This window comes from Hirundo rustica, chromosome 4, assembly GCF_015227805.2.
Source record: "Hirundo rustica isolate bHirRus1 chromosome 4, bHirRus1.pri.v3, whole genome shotgun sequence".
In the NCBI taxonomy this organism is placed as follows: Eukaryota; Metazoa; Chordata; class Aves; order Passeriformes; family Hirundinidae; genus Hirundo; species Hirundo rustica.
The window spans coordinates 68024323-68047778 of record NC_053453.1 but is presented as its reverse complement, the minus strand read 5'-3'; the positions used below and the strand labels follow the sequence as shown (position 1 = coordinate 68047778).

Here is a 23456-nt window from a genome sequence, read left to right as displayed (position 1 = left end):
AAAATCTTTCATTTGGGGGCACAGGTGAAAGTTATTGTTTCCGCTCCTTCTCTGTTCCTCTTCCCTTGTCCATACAAACTAAAAGGTTTCCTTATCTGAAGGAACAAACACCTTCCTTGTGCTCAGACTATAAACATCACTCTCCCACCTTCAAATGAAATCATTTAATACCTTTATTGGACCCTAACTTGCGATAAAAAGAATCCTAGTTTTTAAAGCAATAAACATATTCCTTTCAATGTTATAGTCCTTTTCTGATTAATGAATTCCATAAGCATAAAACCACTTTGATTCTGTGGCTAATTAAAAAACTAAATATAAATCCCTTTCTAAGGCACTGCTCTGATTTTTTTTTTTTTTTTTTAAGTCTTTTTAATGATTATTCAGGACATTAAGAGTGTTATTTCCCTAAATTACCAGGTTGTGCTCCCCAGCTCAGTTCTCTCAGGGTTTACAGGCGGCGCTTAACTACCATGCCCTAGAGGAGGCATCGCAATGTTGTTTTTCACTGGTCATAAACACGGAATTCAATCAGCAAGTTATTACCCCTCGGCAGGGTCCAGTGCCAGTGCCCGGGGACTGTCGAGATCTTTCCACACGAGCACCTGGCGGTGCTGCCCGTCCAGCTTGGACACCTCGATCCGGTTGGTGCCCGTGTCAGCCCAGTACAGGTTCTTCCCCAGCCAGTCCACAGCCATGCCCTCGGGATAATCCAAGCCGAACTCCACGACGTGTTCCAGCGCGCTGCCGTTCATAAACGCTCTGCTGATGGTCTGCGGGGATACAAAGATACACAGGCAAATTAGAAATCTTACCAGGCTGTCACTGGGCTGCTTGTTTTCTTTGTTGAATTTTAAACGCTTTCAGATTTTAGACATCTCACAGGAAAGAGGATCTTACAATATGCTACTTATTTGCAAAGCAAACAATGCTGCTATTCAGAAGTAATGATTTACTGCGCTCTGTGAATGCATTCTGTGTCAATTACAATAGCATTTCGCTGGGGAAATAAATGGGATAACTACTCTGGTTGAATTAAGCATCTACATGACAAAGTGACCTTAATAACTCACTGCCAACTTCGAGGGGAAAATATTTTGGCTCTCCCAGGACCATACAAAAGCATCAACGTTATAGCATGGAACACTATTTAAAGCGGCCTAATGAAAAAGTGCAGGACAGAATTGCAAATAGAAGAAATCAACCAAACGACTGATGAGCTCAGCAGCTTCAGTACTGATGGCTAAATTTAATTTCACTAAACACGATCTCTTCTTGGACTTTCATTCAAAAGACTTTTTTGACTTTATCAGTCTGTGATAACAGATAACAGCCAGAATTCCATTTTAATAATATATTAGAGTTTAGGTATTTCCTGATAAGCCTGAAAGTAAAGGACTAATGTTAGAATAATACAGAACTCTTGGCAAACGTTGGCTACCCTTCTGTGTCTTCAATATTCCTATCTGCACACACTCCTCATACTCACAACCAACCAGAAGTTAACAAATCCCTGATTCTGGTTTACTCCCCAGTTTGAACACAACCTGCTAGTTAGGCCAGTTTATGACAGCACACAGCAAGGAAGTTTATCTCTCAGTCTTAACCTGTATCACTCACACAGCTCAAAAGAATACCATGCTTAGGGAGTTCAGCCAAGTCACCTCTTGTAGACTCATTTCAACTCCGTGTTTTTAACAAATATGATTCTTCAGTCGAAAAAGTCCGTAAGTTATTGTTGGCACAGGCCTCAAGTCAGCTGCAGAAAATGTCATTAAAACCTAAACTCTTTAACATATCCCTTGAATTTTGTAAACCCCATTAATCAACCTACTCCTTTAAATATCTCAAGAAGCTCATAGCAGCTAACAGACTAAACATGGACTAAATCTCTACCTTCAGTGAAATGTCAGTCCAGTAAATGCGATTGTCCGTCACATCAAAATCCAGAGCGGAAGCTTCCTTGACGCCGGTGAGCGGAATAGCGACGTTGTTATTGTTGGTTTCTAGAGAGATGCGCCTGATGTCTGCTCTCCTGGAAAAGAGCAGGAAAGCTTCTGGCACGATGCAGGTCTTCATGTCGCTGATGAGCTCCAGGCCGATGGGGCAGGCGCAGCGCAGCCCTTGCGGTCGGTACAGGCACAGGTGGCTGCAGCCGCCGTTGTCCTCTGCGCAGGGGTTTGTACCTAAGCGAGCAGAGAGAGGAAAAGCGACCATTGCAAACTGACTGCAGGTGGAAGGTGAAGCTAGGCCTCACATGCATCAGCCACGCTGTGAGTCCTCCAAGCAAACGTGTGGTTTTTTCCCTTGTATGCTCTGATCAAATTATTTTTCATTCATTTCTTGCAATCCTTTAAGACAGGCCTTACTCTGCTCGGCTGGAAAGCAAGTTTTCCTTATGCCAAGAAACAAACCCAGCATTAGGGAAAGGGATCTGGGCTTCTACAGCTACTGATGATCCCAATTCACAGCACAAGCACTGAATGCACGGTAAGTATATGTTCCGCTGCCTTTTACAGTACACTGGTCCAGCTACATACCCCCTTGCATTCCTGCGGGTTAAAAAACTTGCAGAGCTATTTTCACCTCCATTCAATGGTCTCTTCTCCCCAGGATGCAAGTGAGGCAGCTCCTTGCAGTACTCACTCATGTACCTGCACATGCTGGAAACTGAACTAAGAGAGGCTGGGCACTAAGGAGTTCAATTGGCCAAACAGTTGGAAAGAAGGCTGTATTCAAACACACGTACCTTGGGGCATCAGCCACACAAAGATACCTCTCAACTACATTTGACTCCAGACATGTACAATCCAGACATGACAGCAAGAAACTGCAAGCCTTATCCACACAGCAGGATACTCAGGCACTGTGTTGAGTTCTGTGATGCTACAATTACACGGCTACCAGTGCTTGGATAGCCTAGGATAGGCAATTTCAAGCTAGATGCTGCTTTTTCACATCACAAACACTACAGGGCAGGAAGTACTTCTGGATATTTTTAAAGATAATTTTCTAGTATTAACGTGAAAACTACTGAACAGACTAAAACTGGCTCATTCTTAGCTATTGCATACTTGGAGCACATGTTCAGCTTGATATCCTTCAAAGTTACAGAACTGAAGCTCCTCACAAAAGACCTAACCCACCTCATCAAGCTGCAGCCGGCAGTTACCATGCCACAGGACTGGATTCTGCCCAGCCCTAGAACTCTGCAGTCCAGAACTGCTGACATTTTCTCTCTCATTCTCCTTTGCCTGATCAGCAGAGCACTCACCGGTGATCTGGTGGACGTTGGTGGCTTTCAGGCCCATCAGGTCGGGCAGCTGATCGATGATGATCTCTCTCTCTGCCGTGCACTTGTGCACACGCTCAATGCTGCGCCTTTGCCAGTCTGTCCAGTAAATGTAGTCTCCCAACAGAGTGAATCCAAATATATGAGGCAGCTTGTCCTCCACCAGCACTCTCCTACCAGTTCCATCAGCATTCATGACCTATGAATATACACAAACTTTTTAGGTACATAGAATAAACCTGCCACCATTTGGCAGATTAACAAACTAGCTGCTCCATGCTCAGACTTCAAATTAAAAAATAATCTCCTATCCATTATAATGCTATCAATGTTACACAGCGCCCCAATAAAAAAGAAGAGACTGTTTATTAACAGGTACTTTCACTAAAAGCCTCTTTTAGAAGGTTAGGCTCGTAACCAGATTGTAATGTGAAATTATGACACAACACTCGTTACTTTTGCTTTAGGAATTACCATTATGTAATAATAGTTACTCCTGTTATGACTCTCTCGTTTCTGACATGAGTTTTGGTTTAATTTTAAAGAGGAGTCACTGTGTTTTACGCAAATGAAGACAAATTTATAATGGCCAAGGAGTTCTGGCTCAGCATTTCTAGTCCAGAGTCCCTCCCAAGTGAGCTCTGCCCATGTTACAGAGCATTAAGAGAAGACACCACAAAAATACTGGGAGGCAATCCGTGAAGAAGATCTACAGAATATATTTATATTCCCCAGTCTGAATAAGGAAACAGTTTTACACTCTTCAAAATTAAGTACAGTAATTTTTTTACTACAAGGAACAGTAGTAGTCTGTAAATAATTGCATGCCTTTGATCAAGACACTTGAATTTACTGTGTCATTTTTCTCTACTGCTAAAAAGGAGTAATACCTCACTTCCTCACTGAGGCACTGAAAGGATTAATTAAACATATGTATGCATGTTCAAGTGATCAAGTGTCTTATGAATGTCAAGTATTATTATAAAATGTACCATACTGACAGGAGTGAAAAGTCCTGTGTTTTAAGAGAAGCTTAAAAATGGCTCAGTGCTACAATTTTTCAGAAAAAAAACATCCTTCTGAAATATATCTACTTGTTTCAAGGTCATAGCTTAAGTTTACAGTATGTATACCACCCTTACAAGACCAGAAAAAACCTCCAACCCACCTTAATACAATATAAATACTTTCTGAAACAACGCGATTCACAAATCCAAGGTAGCATACTAATCCCTGAAACATTAAAGCATCCTTCCCACCACCCAAGTGTGTTCTAAGTACATGACTGGAAAAGGAGTGATTTATTAATCCACTGTTTTCTAATCTCTCTCACTTATGGAATTAAGATAGCCACAAACAAATCTATATGGCTTCCCATCCTTCCCATGGCTCGAACCCAAAGACTTAGGCAATGACAACCTTCAGGATCAACTGGTTTAGTACCTCAGACTAGACTGATGATAGCTGCTGGCCAGAATAGCTTCCCACATCATGAGAAATGTGAAGGCTAGTTTGGAGCAACTCCTACCCAGGCACACATGGGAAGAGAGGAAGGGAATAGAGAAACAGAACAGAAACACACACCTGTCCCAGGACTCAGTATCATGTACACATCAAGAAAATATTTATAAATTCCCTTAAAGGAATTGCTATAACCTTCACAATAACTAAATCTCTCTTTAAAACTCTGCCTTGTCAAACTTCCCAACATTTTGGCACTTACTCTCAGTATATTAAAATTGGAATTGAATCTTTATGTGCACGTTTCCTACAGAAAAATCAAAGGGGCTCTGTACATTTGCTGGATTGTAGGAATAAGCTTCATATTTGCTTTTGAAGAAAGGTCACAATTACTTTCTGGAATTAGCTTACCGGTCCAGCAGAGTATACAGCATGCTTCTACAAATGCACTAATGAACATGTATCTGAAAAATAGATGACTTGACTGTGATGACTTCTTTCCCCCTTCCCCTTGAACTACAGAGATAAGCCATTTGTTTGCAACTAATTAATACATGGCAATTAGTGCTTGCTGAGCAGACCAAGAAGACACACCAAATGGAAGGATGTTGAAAAGTGAACCAACTAAAACCACGCAGTAATAAGCAAATAAAACATCACCACCACCAAGTAGCATTTTTAGAAATTACTTTTTTTTTTGCCTTGTATTTGTAAAAGAAAGAAAATCCTCTATTTTAGGGACTGCTTAACAACTGGCAAAAAAATTAGTTGGAAGATGTATGGATTGAGAGGAACTTTCTTTGGCAAACTTTAAGAGCTGTTCAAATAAGCCTCCTCCTACACTGAAAAGAGTCAGGAAAAGAGAAGGGAGGACTTAAGGCTTAAGTATCTGCTTTTAATTTTCTTTTTTTTTTTGGTTTGACACATAAAGGCTATTTTGAAAGACAGCTTTACATCTCCTAGACAAAACATGCACCTTTCTGAAAGTACTTGCACATACCTGCCACTCTGCTCCCACGTCAATTTTACCTGAGCACATCTGCACTATGCTGCCTAATAGAAACATCTACCCACTACCACCACATATATATATATAAAAATATAGAGATATATAGATTTTTTCCCCCCCATGGCACCATGTTGTCTGAACTGACTTTGGCTGCATGTTAGGTGATTTCAATAGAATTACATCCATTAGCTACAGAATCAAACAGTCTGGTGCAAGGCAGAAGGGAAGTGGCAAGAGATGGAGAGGTGGTACGTACGAAGAATAAAGCAAAAAGGAACGATCACTTATCCACCAGTTTCAAGGGATTTCAGCACCATCTTTTCACATACTCAAACTCAGACAACAACCAAGTCCCAGGCCATGCTCCTTTCTGGATTCTTTCCCCTTCCCCAGCTCCACGTGGATCAGCTCCTCCCAGTGAAGCCCGTATCCCACAGGAAACCCACCTTCAGCTGCTATGAGGCAGTGTCTCCAGAGGTTTATGCTGCTTTCAACCACAATGTGGTGTGAGTTTCACATTCTGAGGCCATTCTGAATACTGCAAATCACACTGAGAATATAGGCTACAACAGGAAACAGATGTGGTGTAACCACAACCACCACCTTTACTGAAAGAGCGAGTAGTTCCATGAGGAAAAAAAAAAAAAAAGTTTAAAACTGCAAAAATTAAATGGCCTCAGAAAAAATACCAGATATCCTGCTTGGAGAATAAGAGCTTTGTTTGTCCTAAAACAATAATGAATGCAAACCTCTAGCCTCATGAACATACAGCTTATTCAAAGTGAGTGAATTACTGCAGAAAATGTAGTCACATTTTAAAATGCTGTACTTAGTGATCAGTAGGAACAATAAAATAACAACTTTGAAGCACTATTTCTAATTTAAAGTTACAGGCTGGAATGCACAGTGACATTCTAGGGGTCTTTCTTGTTATTAGGTACCTTGAATTCAATTCACTTCTAAGTACCAGTAATCACTGTGATAAATAGGCTAATGCAGTGAACTTACCTTTTTGATAATCTGGGATTTGAATGCACGGTACTTTAAACTTGTCACTTTGCTGCTTTAAGCCTGGAGTTTCATCATTAAATCTATCTCATTTATGAAAATCTTGCTCAGCTCTGCGTGGAGCTTGTGCAGGGACCCTGGCAGAACTGTGCAGACAGCAGCCCTCTGAGGTGCAGTGCACCAGGGGCAGCAGAGACTGAGCAGATGTTCATGAGCACTGGTGTATGTGTACAGCCCTGAGGAGAAAAGTGTCTGTCCCTGCTGGCCTACACTGAGATCAACACCAAACTAAGAGCCCAGTCCTCCAAGGTGTCAAGAGTGAGGTGAAGGTGACAGAGTGCAGACCATTACCTCTCATCTTAACTCATAAGCATGGTTGAATCTTCAGTATAGAACCACAGAGTCACAGACCAGCCCAGGCTGGAAGAATCCCTGAGAGATCATTTGGTCCATTTCTTTTTTTGTGGGAAAGAAGCCTAGATGAGGTTATGCAGCATCCTGTCCAGTTACCTCTGAAAACTTTTAGTAAGGAGAGGGCCTCCACTACACGCCTCAGTAAGGTATTTCTTTCTCATATTAAAATGAAACCTCCCTCAATGCACCTTGTACCAGTTGCCCTTGTCCTCTCCATGTGTTGGGAGAGCCTCCCTGGTCCCTGAGTACTGGAAAAATGTGAGCCTTCTCTTCTCCATGGAGAAAAGAGCAAACCCCTCCTGCCTTTCCTCACAGGGCTGGTTCTCATCATTCCTTTAGGTGCTGTCCACGCTCCCAGCATCTCTGTTGAATTCTGGGGACCAGAGCTAGACACAGCTGGGTATGGCCTGACAATCCCCGAGCGGGATGATCAGTGTCCCCACGGATGCAGCCCAGGATCCTGTGTGCCCTCCCCGTACAGCAGCACACTGGTACAATTTGCCCCCAGTGTTTGCCCCTGCATTGGCTTGTCCCAATCACCAGCTTCCTTGGGCTTGCAGCTTTCCAGGAGAACTCTTTCCAGGGACTGGAATAATGGGCCTGTAGATCCCCAGCTTCTCTTTTGGATATAGTTGTAAATGATCAGGGAGCAGGTTAAATACCATGTATGCTAAGCTCTTTCTTTGGCTGACAGGAGCAGAGGAAGTCAACAATCAATGAAAATTTATAAACACCTGATAACGCTACCTTCAAAAATATCTTATTTATGAGCACGGAATAGGCCTCTGTGATGGACTCTAAGTCCCCAGCTACACTATGAGATGTTGCCAGAACATTATTTCTTTCACGGACACGCAACAGTAAAACAAAAATCCATCACCCCTAAAACAAACAACTCTCCCAGTAAAATCTGTCTGTAAGCTCCTCTCATTTCAGATACTTGGACCTAAGCCCTGATTTTTAAAATCAACATCCTGGTTTTGGACAAATGACAGATACCTTAGCCACTACTGATTCCTGAACTCCAGCATCTTTACCAGCACCAACTTACTGATCCTCAGAGAGGCCAGAAGACCTCACTTAATATGCAGGACCTCAACTGCTCTGCTCAGGTACTACTGCCATCACTGCCCCAACCAACCCCACAAAAATTTCATCAGGCACCACAGCTGGAAAGCATCTTCCCCCAGCAAGTCACGGGAAGGATGCAATTGCAGCATTCATCTTTCTTCTGGAAGGATAAGGAATTAGAAAGCCTTCTGACCCCATGGCAATGCTTTGTCATGTGTCCCACAAGTGCACAACACACTAGCTTGTTGTTTCCATGGAACATGTTGAAATATACTCTGGATATATAGTTCTGGTTTACCTTACAGTATGCACAACCCCCCGACATTTGGCATAAGCTTCCGTGATGGAAATGTCACCCCCCAAAAAAAAAGTGAACTCTTCCTGAGAAAATCTTAAATTCTGAACTCATTCCAATGACAACTCATTCCAATGACAACTTGGGTATCTCTCAATAGTTTAAAAGCAGCAGAAAATATTGGGAAGCATTACCCCCTTCACAATTTCAACATGGGTCATGCTAATGCAGCACAGGAATAGATACAACTTAAAACAATGAGATATAAAGGGGAATTTCTCATGATCATTAACACTGATCTGCTTAAGGCGATTGCAAGGAAGCATTGCTGTAGAACACCCTGAAATACTGAATTCAATACAAATATCCCAGATATTCCAACATTACATATTGAGCAAGGCTTGTGTTATACCTCAAATAATTTAGCAATACTCACACTCGAGGCTCAGTTACTTCAGCCCTGATTATCCAGAGGTCAATACCTCCACGTGCAGTTTGATGTAACAAATAATAGCTCAGCTCATGGCAATGTTAATCAGGGATATGACTGCTCATTGTCTACCTAAAAGTGCATGAATCTTACTTTACAAGGAAAGTGAAAACCAGCAAGACATTCATTACATTTATTTGGTTAAAGAAAGGAAACTTGGGCAGCATCTCTCTCAAAAGTAACTCTAAAAGATAGCTGGAATGCCTTCTAATCATTGTATTCGCATTTTTTCAGACTGGGTTTAAGAACAATATACTTTCAACTTCTCTAAGCAACATAAAACTGGAATGATTTTACTGTTATGGCTGCAGCAATATCATACAATTAACACATGTATTTACTACAAAAATGCTACTCTAAGAGAGAAACAAAGAGATATCTTGTCTAAATTTCCAGTTTTATTAGTCTTCCCTCTAAAAAAAGTCTTGATCTGTACTCTCTTTAAGTGAACAACTGAAACTTTCACCTTAGTTTGAAGAAATTATCCTGTCAGTGTCATTTACTTACTGTTAACAGCATTTCCCCTCAATTTGAAACATTATGGAATGAAATGGGAGGTCCTCTCTTCATTGCAGTAAAATCCTGAGGAATCAGCAGAAGGGATCCCTGGAACCCTTTGGATTTGCTTCAGAAACCAAATGCCTCTAGCCAAGCCCATGATTTCTTACTGTTAATTGTTTTATAATAGCCATTAACAATTCCTAATTTAACAGCTCCTCAGCACCCTCAGTTTCCTTTAGAACTCTAACAATTTTGCCAAAGAATTCAAAATTTTTTTTTTTTCTGAGCATGGATAATATTCCTAATAGGACTGCCATGAAGATAAATATGTACAAACAGTCTAGAGATTAACTTCATAAATACCCTTTCTATCAGGCTACACACACTGCTATAAGCTAATTTCTTTCACAATAGGACAGCTTTCTTAGCTCACTGATCAATGCCAACAGCAGAAATGTTTTCTCTGTGATGGAATTTCATTTTAGAAACAAGTGGTTCAGTTTCTAATGAAATGGCTCAAGTCAGGTAAAGTGACAAGCAGGCAAGGAGAAGATTTTAGAACCATTGTGACAATCACATGTGACATCTCCTAGGCAATCTCATGCAACATAAAAAAACCCCTGCATTTGTAAAGAAGAGGCTAAGGCCTAAAAAAATGAGCCAAATGATAAATAAGATGAGAAGAGAGATTTTCATGGGGGAAAAAAACCCCGAAACTCCTCTGAAAAGATTCAGTGGTAAAACAGGTGACTAAAAATGCTTTACACATTAATACTTAAAAACACTTTGAATTAATCTCTACAGAGATTAATTTTGGTATGTAATCCATAGGGTGGAGTGGCAGCAGTCAGGGAGTGTTCTGTTACCTGGGCATAGGCTGTGGGGGCAACAGAGGAAACTAATGACTGCATTTTGCAACTTACTATTTAGCAACTAAGAGCTGTGGGCAGCTACACACAACACTTTGCAGAATGTAAACCGGACTAGCCAAGACCAACCTGAAACCTCACAGGGGATCTGGGGGAACAGTTTTACAAGATTAATCTTGACATAACAACCCCTGATGCTCTTGCATATGGGCAAAAACCTCTGTGCTCTTCTTTCCCAAGGTTCTTTCTTTCAGTGCCTTGCCCCAGAAACTTATTTTTCATTTGTTCTCCGCATAACCTGGTGTTTTCCAGACTCCTTCATAAGCGACTATAAATGTTTTTTTAACAGAGGGAAAAAATGTGGAAAGTTTTCTACTGTTCTACCAACTCCAAGTGGTTCAGGGAACAGTGCAGTGAGACACTCAGCCACTTAGGAGATACTTTTCACCTTTGGTGGCAGTAAGCTTTCAAGTTGATTCAAGGGTCTTGCATGTCCAAGAGCTTGGTTTTCCACCTTTTTGCAAAGACTCTTTGCCACCCAACAAGATCATGGTGCCAGAAAAGATGTTCAGGTTAAGACTACAAAATCTCACAGTAAAGTAAGAAGCCTGTGTGAAGAAAGCCAAATCATTATTGAGAGCAACTGGAGGTCAGGTGAATACTTCCAAAGAAGCCCAGGTCCAAGATCAGTACAAGGTTTTGTACAGTAAGGCAACTCAGCTTGTGAAAAGGGGAAAAAAAAAACAAAGGCAGAATTTTGCAGAGTAAGGGATAATAGTGGACTGACAGTACTCAGCTGAATCAGAAACTCAGATGACAGCTCAGTATCTCTCAGTATTTCTTCACGTTGCTCCCCAGCTTGGCAATGAAATATTTTAAGTATGTCAGACTCAGGTGAGCTGATGGCTCTGGCTGTGTCTGAGGGATTTCGGTGTTTTGCCTTAGGTAACCGATACTGGCTGCTAGTAGAGGCTTGTTGCTTTCTAGGTGAGACACCTGCCTAAACCCAAATACAATTTCCTAACTCCAGCCTGAAACATGTGGGAAGCACGTAAGACATATGAATGAGAATGCAGATCCATAAGAATGACGATATATAAGAAGATGTATCTTATGTAGATATATAAGGAGGTAGATCCAACAGTTACACTCCAATCAGCTCCACGAGGCTTCCAGAGCTATCAGCAGCACACCAGAACTGCCCATCTTTTAGCAAAGCTTGTAAGAAACATCTCTGAATTCCCAACGTGAGCAGTCAGCACAACTTTCTGCGCCTCTGACATGGCCATTCCAGGCTCTCCCTCAAGGTAACAGAAAGAAAGGGGTGCTTTTAAGAGTAGGACTCATCTAATCTATTCTAAACATTTACAGTGTGGAAGTGCTGATTTCCAACATTTTTATAAAGGCAACATAAGGGAACTAAAATGAGCTGTATCTGCATCTCACGAGATGAAACCCACTATGGATTTCAGGATGAACTGGAGATCTGTGACACAAGAACCATTTGAAAACTGAATGCCAAAGTCTACTCCACATAATTTTCAGGGCAGTAATTTCACTTAGAAAAATACCACGTTTGGTACTCAGATGAGAGAGTCAGGTTACTCTTGGGCAGGAGTTCTGGCTCCATCTCCCCAAAGGCTTCCCTCGGCAGCCTCTTTGCTAGGAACCTCTCTGTCCCACAAAGCATGACAGCCTCAGGACAGCAGATCCCTTAGGACTTCTTGGAGAACCCCTCAGCACAAGTGGCTTGTAATGTAAGGTCTCAATAATCCTACTTTTCATATCTGAATTTTGTTTTAAGTAGTCTCAATTTATCAAAAGTAATAAAAAGTTAACTTTCAATGCTCCCGATTTGAAACTAGCACGGATGTTTTAAGTTTTAAGTTCAAAAGAAATCTCTCAAATGAAAATTATACCGAGTATAAACTAATACTGTTTTGTTTTTAATAAATCCTTACTCTACTACTAATTTCAAAAATCTCTATTTTTTCTTAATACAGGCTTAGTAGGTGTTAAGAAATAGCTGGAAATACCCAAAGTAAGCTTTAAATTTCTGAAACTAGGATGGAGTACAGGGATCTGTCCTACTCTCTACAGCACATATTTGTTTTTTGTTGAATGAAATTCCCAAGTGCCACAACTATCCAAAGCAAAAGTAAACAGCAAAGCAACTTCAGGAATTTGTTTCAACGACCTTACTTCTCATACCTGCAAAAGTTTAATGCAAGCACACAAAAGCAGCTGGGCTCAAGAGCTAGGAATATAATGGATTCTGCTTCTCAATTTTCAAACCTGTGCTTCAAGTAGGCTGGAAGGGGTAGGATCAGTAACCAGGCTTGGAAGTCATCAGCCTTTCAGAGCACAAAGACTACTGTATGAGACAAATTCTCAGTCAGAAAATAAATGGTGTATACTTAGAAAACAAAATTTCCTTATTAGGGTGGCAGTAAAATTGAGGGAGTTGTCATCAGAGGAAAATATAGCCCTGCAATTTCAGGATTAGAATATGAATTAGAGCATTCTCTAGATGCCAGACTATTAGCTCCTAGGTCAAAGACAAAAATGTCCTCTGTGTTCAAGATTTCTGTGCTCTAAAAAGCCTTAGCAGCCTCTGTTTTCTGTTGTTCAGCAAGGCTGAGTTCTGAACACTTGTGTGTACTTAAGCTGAAAAACAGCAGGATGCAATACTTTCCATATTAATCATCAGGATTAGAGACAGTAATGCCAGGCACGGCTAATAGATTTGGGAATGCACAAACACTTCCAAAGTTAGAGCTGCACTCAAAAATCACCAGATAATGGTTGGGTCTGAGCAGCAGGCAGAGCCTTTCTCTACACTCACCACTAGTAGGTGTTAGTGGCTGTCATCTCCGGCTCTGAGAATGGAGAAGAGGAGAGGAGAGGATGAATAAAGAAAAATGAAGCAGAGATTGAAAAACTATGAGAAATCAGCCATATCATCACGACTTCCCCATAACACACACAGAGCCACACATGCATGAAGCCATTCATCATTGCTTTATCAATACCAGCTTCGCTGACCATTTAAAAATCCGACCTATGCCTTAAGACAGGTAGCGTACGTGCCAAGAACGGAAATACTCGCTAGAGCAGGAAAACACAAGACCAATTCAACAGAGCAGATCATACATTTTTAACCTCCTAGCACGGCAGGAAAACGCTTTAAACCTGTAGCAAGTCAATGAGAAATCTTCCCCACTGGTAAGCACAATAGCAGCCATCCATTTCAATAGAAGTTTATCAGCAGTGAAACCTGACCGAGATAAATGACGAAGCTGTTGAGCCACAGCCTGCTTCTGCCTGCTGCAGGCTGCCAGATAAAATGGGAACAAAAGCTCCCTGCTGTACCCCCTACCAGTCTCCATTAACCCCTGCTGATGCTTTATTATCGTCTGGGGGCTCCAGAACAGCATAGCATGCATCAGTGGGTAAAAAATAAATAATGAAAGCTCATACGTAGCACAAACAAACCAGAAACATGGCTTGCAAGAACGACATTCGGTTTGGCAGCACTGCAATTAAGTAACTGTTCTGGGGAATCCCACATGCAAAGGCGAAAAAAATGAAAAAAAGCACAAAGTATGTAAAATCATGTATGAAAAACTACTTAAAGGCAATAGAGGCAAGACACAAATGTGTTTCTTCTGCTTCTACCCCCACCTTTTCAACTATACACAAACAAAGCAAAGCAGGGACCAGGCATTTATTCTGATACCTTCATGTCCAATTCCAAGTTTCATCTTCAGATCCTGTCACAAACACCTTTCTTTGTTGCACCTACACCAGTGTCCTTTCTTCAAATGTAAATTTAAAACATTTACTGGAGGCCAAAGAACATTCTATTACACAGATATAAAAAAATGGATGGTGAGGGCATAGAAAGTGCAGCAAATCCCCTCAGGATTCCTGGTTGCCACTGGAGAGTAGCAGTGCGACCAAACTTGAAACATTAATAATATTTTAGCTATTGTAGATTAAGATAGGAAATCTACATTTAGCACAGGCCACCTGGTTAGTTAACACCAGAGGCTCTACCAGTCCAGCTGGCCCTGCCCAATCAAAACCTCCACATACTGTAGAAGGGGATGAAGTCCTTGTGGTGCCTAAGAGGAATGTGTTAGGGAAAACAGTTTGGATCAGTTCTGCCTCGAGCAAAAGCAAACCCATCCGTGGGATTGGTTTTGCTCAAGGACTGGGGTGCACTTGGTGGGTGATGCAGAGGCATGGGGAAACACAACGGGTACCTCAGGGGGATTTGTTTTTTGGGTGAGAACAGTGTGTGATGTTGAGCTGTATAATACTGGTTGCTGAATGACACTGCCACTGCATGCCGTAAGTCCCATGGACAATGAGGATGGACTGCTCCATGTACACCAATCATGAGCTCCTGGTGGAATTTGCAACCAGCCAACATCACACCATTCCTTCTGCCCTGGAAGACGCTTAGGACACATAGAACCCAAAGCCATGAACTAAATTAATTCAACAGACGTCTTGGGGGGATGGCCATTGACTACAGAAGTGAGAGCTGTACTTGTGTGTGTATTGATGGAAGAAGTAGGACCTGGCATGTTGTACATGGTATAAAATAAGGGGTAGGAAATGTCCTGGTTCTGGCCAGGACAGGATTAATTTTTGCAGTAGTTGGGAGGGGGCATGGCCAAGACCTGGAGGTTATTCTGTACCACCTCAAGTCATTGCTGGGACTGGGGAAAAGGGACTCTCTTCCAGGGAGAAAGGATTCCTTCCAGTTGAGGAAACATGGCAGGGGGAGAGGGAGCCATCCAGTATTGTCTATTGTCAGAGATATTCTGAGTGAATAATTTCTTTCTCTTATTACTATTGTGCTGCTGCTGTTAGTTTTCTTATCTCATTGCTGCTTTCAGTAAATTATTCTTATCTCAACCAGTGATCTTTGCCTTTTGTTCCTCCAATTCTCCTCTCCACCCTGTTGGGAGAAGTGAGAGGTGCGTGGTTTGGAGAGCCTCGGTTGGACCACTAAATTGGGGAGCACCATTCCTTAATCAAGACAGATGTGGATTAAAAAAATCCACTTTAGACGGAACCATTCTCTTGGATGGACACCCTCACTTCATCCTAGAGAGCCCTCCCATGCTTTACTAATTGCAGAAGCCACGCTGAACGTGTGTGCTGATCACTGCCGGGGTCACTGATTTTCAAGCCCAGTTTGCCCCTCGGAAGTGCAGTTAGCAAGCAGCAACAGGGCACCTAAGGAAGAACATGACACAATGGCCTCAGCACAGGAGAAGAGTATGGGTTCCATCCAAAGATCTACCCATCCCAGTATCCTTTCTCACAGAATAATCAACAGGTACAGAACTGCATAACAAAGGAAATGCATACAGAAACTTTTAAAGAAGACTCCTTCCTTGTACAGCAATTTACAGTTCGGTGATCTGTAGTTCAGAGGCAATTCTATTTGCCACCAAACTGCAGTGGAATTCCCTTCCACAAACTCACCCCAGACTTCCTAGTAACACATGTAAGCTTTTAACATTTACAACCATTTCCACAACTTACCACATCTGCTTTTGTTTGTTCTGCACCCACCATCTCACATTAGTTACAAGGACTACAACATCTTCTGTCAAAAAAGGTGTCTGTGTAGGAAGCGTTGGTCACCTCACACAAAATTTTATAGATCTATGTCATATGTCTAAATGAACACCATCAGGAATCAAAAAATACAAATCCACGTCCTCAAACAAAACTAAAATCCAAAAGCACTGAAGAAGAACTGTGCGAGAACTTCTCTGTTGGTTTAAAGGTTTTAGCTAGACTGTTTCAAGATTTACTGCAAGCTGATAAGAGTTAACAAATGTTAACTTTTTATAAAAAGCAGCAGCAGTAATATCGTAACTCTAACACTTGGAGACTCATAGGAAAAAATAAGTAGTAATTTTGAAATCTTAGGGTGATAAATCTTTTCTGATGCCCTGCATAGATGTTACATGACAACCTGGAACAAACTCATTTTGCTGGCTCACACTGATTTAAGAACAATGAAATGGAAATTGTCCCAAAAACTTTGGTGCCAAATCAGATATCTTCTGTCCTTCCACAGACACTGTAACATTGGCATAAACAGTCTATGATGTGTTCTAGCCAGTTTGACAGAATTGCAGCAGTGAGCTCATGCCTGATCTAGATGAAAATTTCTGCCACAAACTGATCCAGCACCGAACAGAGTTGTTATTAATGAATAAGGAATCTCAGTGTTCTGGCAAACATGAGGGTGAAGAATGCCTAATTTTCCTTTTGCAAAATACATTCAAGGCCAAGACAGTATCAGGGCTGAAGTGCTCCATCTGTTATAAATAAATCTCTACACATCGCTAAGACTATTTTCTCCTCTTTTCTCAGAACTGGTGTAATATTAGGTGAATTACAGACTATAAATCTTGTTTTCAGGACAAAGAAAACTCTGCTCCCTGAGGCTCTCTCAAGGAGCGCTTCAAAGCAACTCACCTTGCAGGACTGGAGTTACTTTGGCTCTAAAGGAGAACAAACAGTTATGTGACCTTCCAGCACATGACTGTGACTTCACCTTGACTTATTTAAAGTTATAAATAAGTAAAAACAACTTTCTAAGTCCAGAAAAGATGCGATTGTGCCTAATATGGTACATGCTAGAAGTTATTTGCAACGGTTAGGAAGCAACAAGGAAAGCCATAATTCATCAAAGAAAAGCAAATCTACCAGGATATAGCACAGGCAGACTTGTGCCCCAGGTAGCAGTCAGGTCTTCTGCTTTCAACAAAAGCTTTTGGACAGCAAACTGATAAAACGCTAAACAATACCATTTTCTCAAAGTCTGACGGATAGTAAATGTCAAATTTGTTTCATAACTGTTACACAACAAAATAAATGCAAGACTTTCAATGTGGGAGAGAAGAAAAGTGCCTTTTTTTAAAAAAGTTAGAAGTTTCAACTGGACATGTCAGAAAAAAGGAAAATCTGTGTTCTTGCTGAAACTCTGCTATAACAAAAGAGATGTAAAGTACAAAGGATTTCTGGAAGTACAAATAATTTATATGTGAAATAAGATTTATTTCTTTAAAATATGTTTTACTAGGCTGTAAACTGAGCAATGCAAAGAATGAAGGATATTTTTTTAAACTACACACATTAATCCCAGTAAAAAGCTTTTTCCCCTGATGACCTAAGAATTGACTTATTTAACGAGTCCTTATCACACATTCTTACAAAGATAGCTCTACTACATGGATATAATTTCTATTTTACACAAAACAATGTGTAAAAAAAAGAACTTGCCCAAAAGCTGAGGCGAACAGAGTTGTTTCTTAAAGCACAACTCAACCACCATCCCATCATCCTCTCTGGCTGTATTTGGACACTTAGAAAAGCAAAATTACATTCTATAACTTCATGGAATCAAAAATGCAGGTGCAATTACAAACCTCTATTTTGTCTGTCTTGGCATCTCCCCAGTATATTTTGCTTTCTGCATAATCCAGTGCCAAGCCATTTGGCCAGCCGAGCGAGGTGTTCACCAGCACAATTCTGTCTGAGCCATCCAATGCTGCCCTCTCAATCTTCGGGATTTCTCCCCAGTCAGTCCAGTACATATAACTGCAAAGGAAACAAAACGTTATTAATCCAAACCTCCAATATTCTCATAGCTTCTTCTGTGCTACTCTTCCCCGAAACCACAGAGCACGCAGAAAGTTCCATTTCTAAACCAAAAATATTTCCTCACCTAGGTATGGATGCCCAAACCATTCAGAAAGAATTGGCATGTAAACACACAAAATTCCTGCATCAGTCTGCTCAGCGAGACAATAAAACCAGTGCTTTTAGCTAGAATAAACAAGCTGATTCACACAGTCCACAAAAACATTTTTAAAAACAATAAAACATAGACAAATAAGGTGACTACCCAGGTGGTCAAAATAGAGCAGCAGTGTTTGTGCCTCGGAGCCCTAACTTTCAGAGAATCCCAGTATTTTCACCTGGAAAGCTCAGAAGTTTATCACTGCATCCCATTATCTGCAGAGAAGCAGACAGAGGTCATCTCCTTCGCACGACTAATATTTTAGAAAGCGCTCACAAACATCTCCTCACCCGACCATGGGATCCAGCACAATAGCTCTGGGCTCTTCCAGGTCTTCGGATATCAAGATTTTCCTCATGGTCCCGTTCAGCCTGGTGACTTCGATGCGGTCCGTGCCGGTGTCGGTCCAGTAGAGGTTGCGGGCCACCCAGTCCACGGCGATGCCGTCGGGGTGCGCGATCTGCGCGGTGACCACGAACTGGCCGCCCGAGCCGTCGAGGAAGGCGCGGCGGATGGCCCTCACTTCGTCGTCCGTCCAGTAGATGTAGCCCTCCAGAGGATCGAAGTCGATGGCGATGGCGTGGCGGATGTCCTCCAGCGGCAGCACGATGTCCGTGAAATCGGGGGTGTCCAAGGAAATGCGCCTCAGGTCCGTGCGGCGGGCCAGGAGCAGCAGCGCAGTGGCACCTGCAGGAACAGGACAAGCACCTTGCAAACGCCGTGCGAGAAGCCTGGAAATAGAGAAGCCGAGTCTCTTTTCCAACAATATATGGTCTGGCTACCTTGATTTCACAGGACCTAACCAAACTGCTGGGTACCAGCAGAGAATTCCACTCCAAGGCTTCAGGTGTGAAGTTGCTCACAATGTCTCTGCTTATTCTTCTGCAGAACAAGTCAGATGTGTTTACAGAGAAAATTCAGTGGTCCTTTCCTTTCCAAGAATGCATCACGTGGCACATGTTCTCGATCCATATTATTCCCTCCAAATTACTGGAACAGATATGTAGCAACTATGCTGCTATTTTATGCAAATCAACAGATGGCCTGAAACCTCCTAGACCAGAAATCAATTATGCAGATAATTCATTGACTGTTTGCTGCTGGTGGTGAGAGGATGACCATGACAAGCAAGCTGTATGTTTCAGTAATGCCTGATAAATGGAAAAAATGTAACATAGAACACCACGAGTAAACCTCTTTTGACAAACTCTTATTGGAGGAATAAGATTTGGGAACAGACCACTGTGCAATTGCCATGCAAAGCAGGAGGGCTGTCACCTTCCCCCACATTTGTTCAGAACAAGCTTATTGAAGACATGAGGATGAATAACAGTGTCTTATAAAGTAATTTTGAGCCAAAGCACACAAAAGCCTTGCTGGCTTTTGGGTCAAAAGTCAGAATCACAACAAATAACGAAGATCAGCTTGCACTGCAGAAGATGTTTTCACATAGGCAACACAGCATGTTTAATGGTACTATCAATGACAGTTGCACTTCTTGTCTAATCTAATTCATTTTCATTTAATTTTCCATTCTATGTCGCCAGTTTTCAAGGTAATGAAGGATAAACAGTCACCACACCCCATTCCAATTAAACTGGCTTATCATTTTGGAGTCTTGGAGAGATAAGAGCAGCTTAGGCCTGAGGGAAGCCTGAGCTAAGGTGAAAAATGCATGCATAATTGCAGGGAAAGTGTGGTGCAATGGCTCTCCTCAAAGAGTGAGAGGACAGGCTTTGGCAGGGATTGATGGGGGATGAGGGGAAGGGTAGGGAAGGCTTAGGAAAACGAGTGCATGAACATGCAGTGAAAATGAGCAATCGTCAAGCCACATTGTGTCCGTGTCTCGATTTCGATGTGTAAGAGGTATAAGTAAGAGCTAGAAGACTGAAAGAGCTGCAACTGAGCTAAGTAAGTTGGTGATGAAAGAAGAATTCTGGCGTCTGATGCCAAATCTGTTTTTTAAAAAAGACAGTAATTGATGTCGGTGCTAGCTGAAACCTCGCTGCATGCCAAACCTTGGAAAGATGCCAAAGCAAAGCAGTGCTTCATTTACAGCAAGTTTAATGTATTGACAGTGCCATTAAAAACCTCTAAGACACCTTCACAGTGCTGCAAGAAACAGCACCTTTCAACAATTGAAGTTGAGGATATTATTGCAGGTGTTTCTGGTAGTCCAGAATGGACTAAGATCAACTTTGGGATCCTCTGCCCTAAAACACCTCGTGTTCAGAAATAAATGTACACACTACTCAGCTGTTCTTCTAGCGAGTAGCTCTCATGTATTAATTAATCAGGAGGGGGGAACCTGTAATTACTTGTCTATATATCCTTCAAAATACTGTAAAGCATGTGACATAGCCATTGGAAAAAAGGCCTATTAGAAAGGGTTTTTTATAATTACAGAAGCAATTAATCTTGACACAGCAGTCTTTATGTACATCTGTATTTGTGTCTACTAAGTACCACAAAAAATTCAGCATCAAGATTCGAGGGTTATGTTCATAGAAAGTCTTTAGTACATACCTCATCCCTACAACTTAGGTTCAAACAAGAAAGAAACCCCTACTTCATTTTCTTACCAACTTCACAGTCATACTTCACTTCACCCCTACTTCACTTTCTTACCAACTTCACACTTCACTTCACAGTCATTTATCCAACCTGCCTTTTAAACATAATAATGACAAACATATTAAAAACCCCAAACAATGATACCTTTTTTTGCATTATCAAGTAAACTCTAAGGTTGAGCAAATGCCCTAACCTCAGAATTCGAAACACATACATTGTCTACAATCTACAGAAGAAGTGTAAGGCATAATTTAAAAACAATTTATGTGTCCTGGCTCAAGTAGACATTGCAAAGAACCAATGCCAGGTCTCCAGAAAGACTCAGCTCAGTATAACCATGCCCTTGCTCGAGCTCACCCTTAAAATTGACCAATTGACCTTTCAATTCTTCCCAAAGACGACTCATTTCAACAGCTTCAGTGTCCTGCTTTCAGCCTGCAACACTGTTGTTTCGTCAAACAACCCACTGTGTTTAAGCTTTAATTCAGCACTGGGAAATGACTGGCTTTCAGCTAACCTGTGTTGTACTCTAGAACCCTGAGCTAAGAATTTCACGGTCCTTATCTGGGGGCTTGGCCAGCATTCCAATCCCTCCATCAAACACCAGCTCTCAGCCCTCCAAACCGGGCAGTAAAAAGTTTAAAGCTTACTTCAGAGCTATTACCCAAACATTTGCAAACCAACACCTCAGCTGCTTAGTTAGATCAGCAGCCATTCCTCTCAGGAAGAAGAAACCAGTGCAGCAGAGAAGCACCACACCTCCAGGCAAGTCGGGGGAAAGATCACTGTGAATATCTTCAGGCTTGTCCTGACAATAGCAGAAATAACAAATGCAAGAGCTGGGCGTATTTATAGACTGATCCCATTACGGCCTTGATAAGAGCCAGGGAAAAGAACCCCAGGTGGTCTCAAAAGTGTGGCAAATACCAGCTGCTCGAAGTTTACCTGGCTAGGCACTGATCACCACTCAGAAGATGCTCAAGGTACTAAAGGGTGCCAGGACATGACAAAATCAATCCATTTTCTTCACTTCTACTCCAAAGACCAGTTACGAAGCAAAAAGCAGGATCTCCAGACCTCTTGCCTTGCCTCTCTAAGAAAAATCAAGCCTCCAAACCATGAGCACAAAGGGAAGAATACCCACGAGTACAGAATTGTATTTCAAAAAAAAAAAAAAAAAAAACCCAAAAAGACAACGAAGGCTGCATGCAAGCACAACTTTCTTTTTGGCTTTTTAAAAATTTATTACCACTTGTTAGGAGAACTGGAACAAGTCACAAACATATAAAACACCTCAAAGCTCAGCTGGCTTAGATGCTTTCAAAAGGCACATGGAGGCTGCAGCCAGAACTCCGACCTCGCACACATACGCAGACCTGAGGTGGTTTTCCCTCTGTTTCTAAACTATTCAACTTGTGGACTAAGCCCAAGATTCTTTTTAGCAGTGCCTCAAGTCACAGGATATTCAAGATAGTTAGCGTTTTTTTGAAAGCCAAGTCCCTAACTTGTCTAAATATGGACATATAAGCCTTACTCCAGACTCTGCGTTTTGAGAGCTTTAGCCTACTTTTATTAAGCACTTTGAAAGCTGGGATTACAAGCTCACGGACGGTGCATTACATTAGTACTGGAACTAATACTTGCCTCAAAAATTCACTATTAAAATTCTAAATAATTTAAATCTGTGTGCTAGCTGAAGTCAAGGGAAGGGGAAGAAAGGGGGAAGCAGAGCAAGCGTGAATATACACGCAACGGCACAGCTTTAAGTGCAATGCCCTTCTAACCTTTACAATTAATTACATCTTCTCAACGATATACAGGCCTCAGTCATTTGTAAGTTATTGAACTTTAAAACCATCAGTGGTTGCTGAGCTACACAGATACATGCTCAGGAATGCATACAAAAGAAGTGCTAGACCTAAGATGTGTAATGCATTCCCTGTATCTGAGAAATCATGATTATTAATACACCCCAAGCAGAATTACTTCACATTTGACCAAAACATTTAATTCCTAAATGTTTTTCCCCAGTTTTTGTGTCACTGTTGTGAAAGAGTCCCTGATACGACAATACAAACAAGAGTTTTTCATGTAAGCTCAACCTCAAAACTACAAAGGCAAAAGAACAGGCATCTGAAATTAAGCATGTATTTCTTCTTTCCTTTAAAAGAAATTAAAGAATGAAGGTGTGAAATGAACAGCCTGATCTGTGCTGTCAAATCAGGATCCTGGCTATTCCTGACAAAACAAATTAGGCAGTGAACAGCCCTAAATTGAAAAAGGAAGTGCAAAATTCTGCTTCCTACCTCCAGCCCTACCAGGGAAATAGGATGTGAGTATCCATGGGCAAAATAAAGACTTTTCCTGGAAGAGAACAGAATGGCCAAAGCAAGGCTGAAATGGAAGTGTGAAGCACTGCTTTTTCCTTGTGAAGCACTGCTTTTTCTCTGTGAGGCAATTCACACCTCCTCGCTCAGCTGAAGTCACCACTGGTTTCCTCAGTTCAAACCACATTTCATTACTGGCAGGAGCAACTGCAGGACACAAGGAAAACTCCTTACAGGCAAAGACAGGAGCTGAGCACGTGGACAGAGGGATCCTCAAGCACTAGTAAACATGTAACTCCAATGAC

The 23456-nt window shown here is 41.6% G+C and overlaps 1 protein-coding gene across 3 annotated transcripts in view; it reads right to left on the bottom strand.

Annotated features, from left to right (window-relative positions):
- Positions 1–23456, bottom strand: part of LRP6 (LDL receptor related protein 6) — a 112408-nt gene that overhangs the window by 26676 nt on the left and 62276 nt on the right. For all 3 annotated transcript variants that reach the window (XM_040061588.2, XM_040061589.2, XM_040061591.2), the window contains exons 6-10: positions 18541–18937; positions 17877–18048; positions 3275–3491; positions 1897–2186; positions 547–773 (exon numbers count right to left, since the gene is read on the bottom strand). In XM_040061588.2, coding sequence (XP_039917522.1) covers positions 547–773; positions 1897–2186; positions 3275–3491; positions 17877–18048; positions 18541–18937 — 1303 coding nt within the window. The remainder of the gene's footprint in view (positions 1–546; positions 774–1896; positions 2187–3274; positions 3492–17876; positions 18049–18540; positions 18938–23456) is intronic.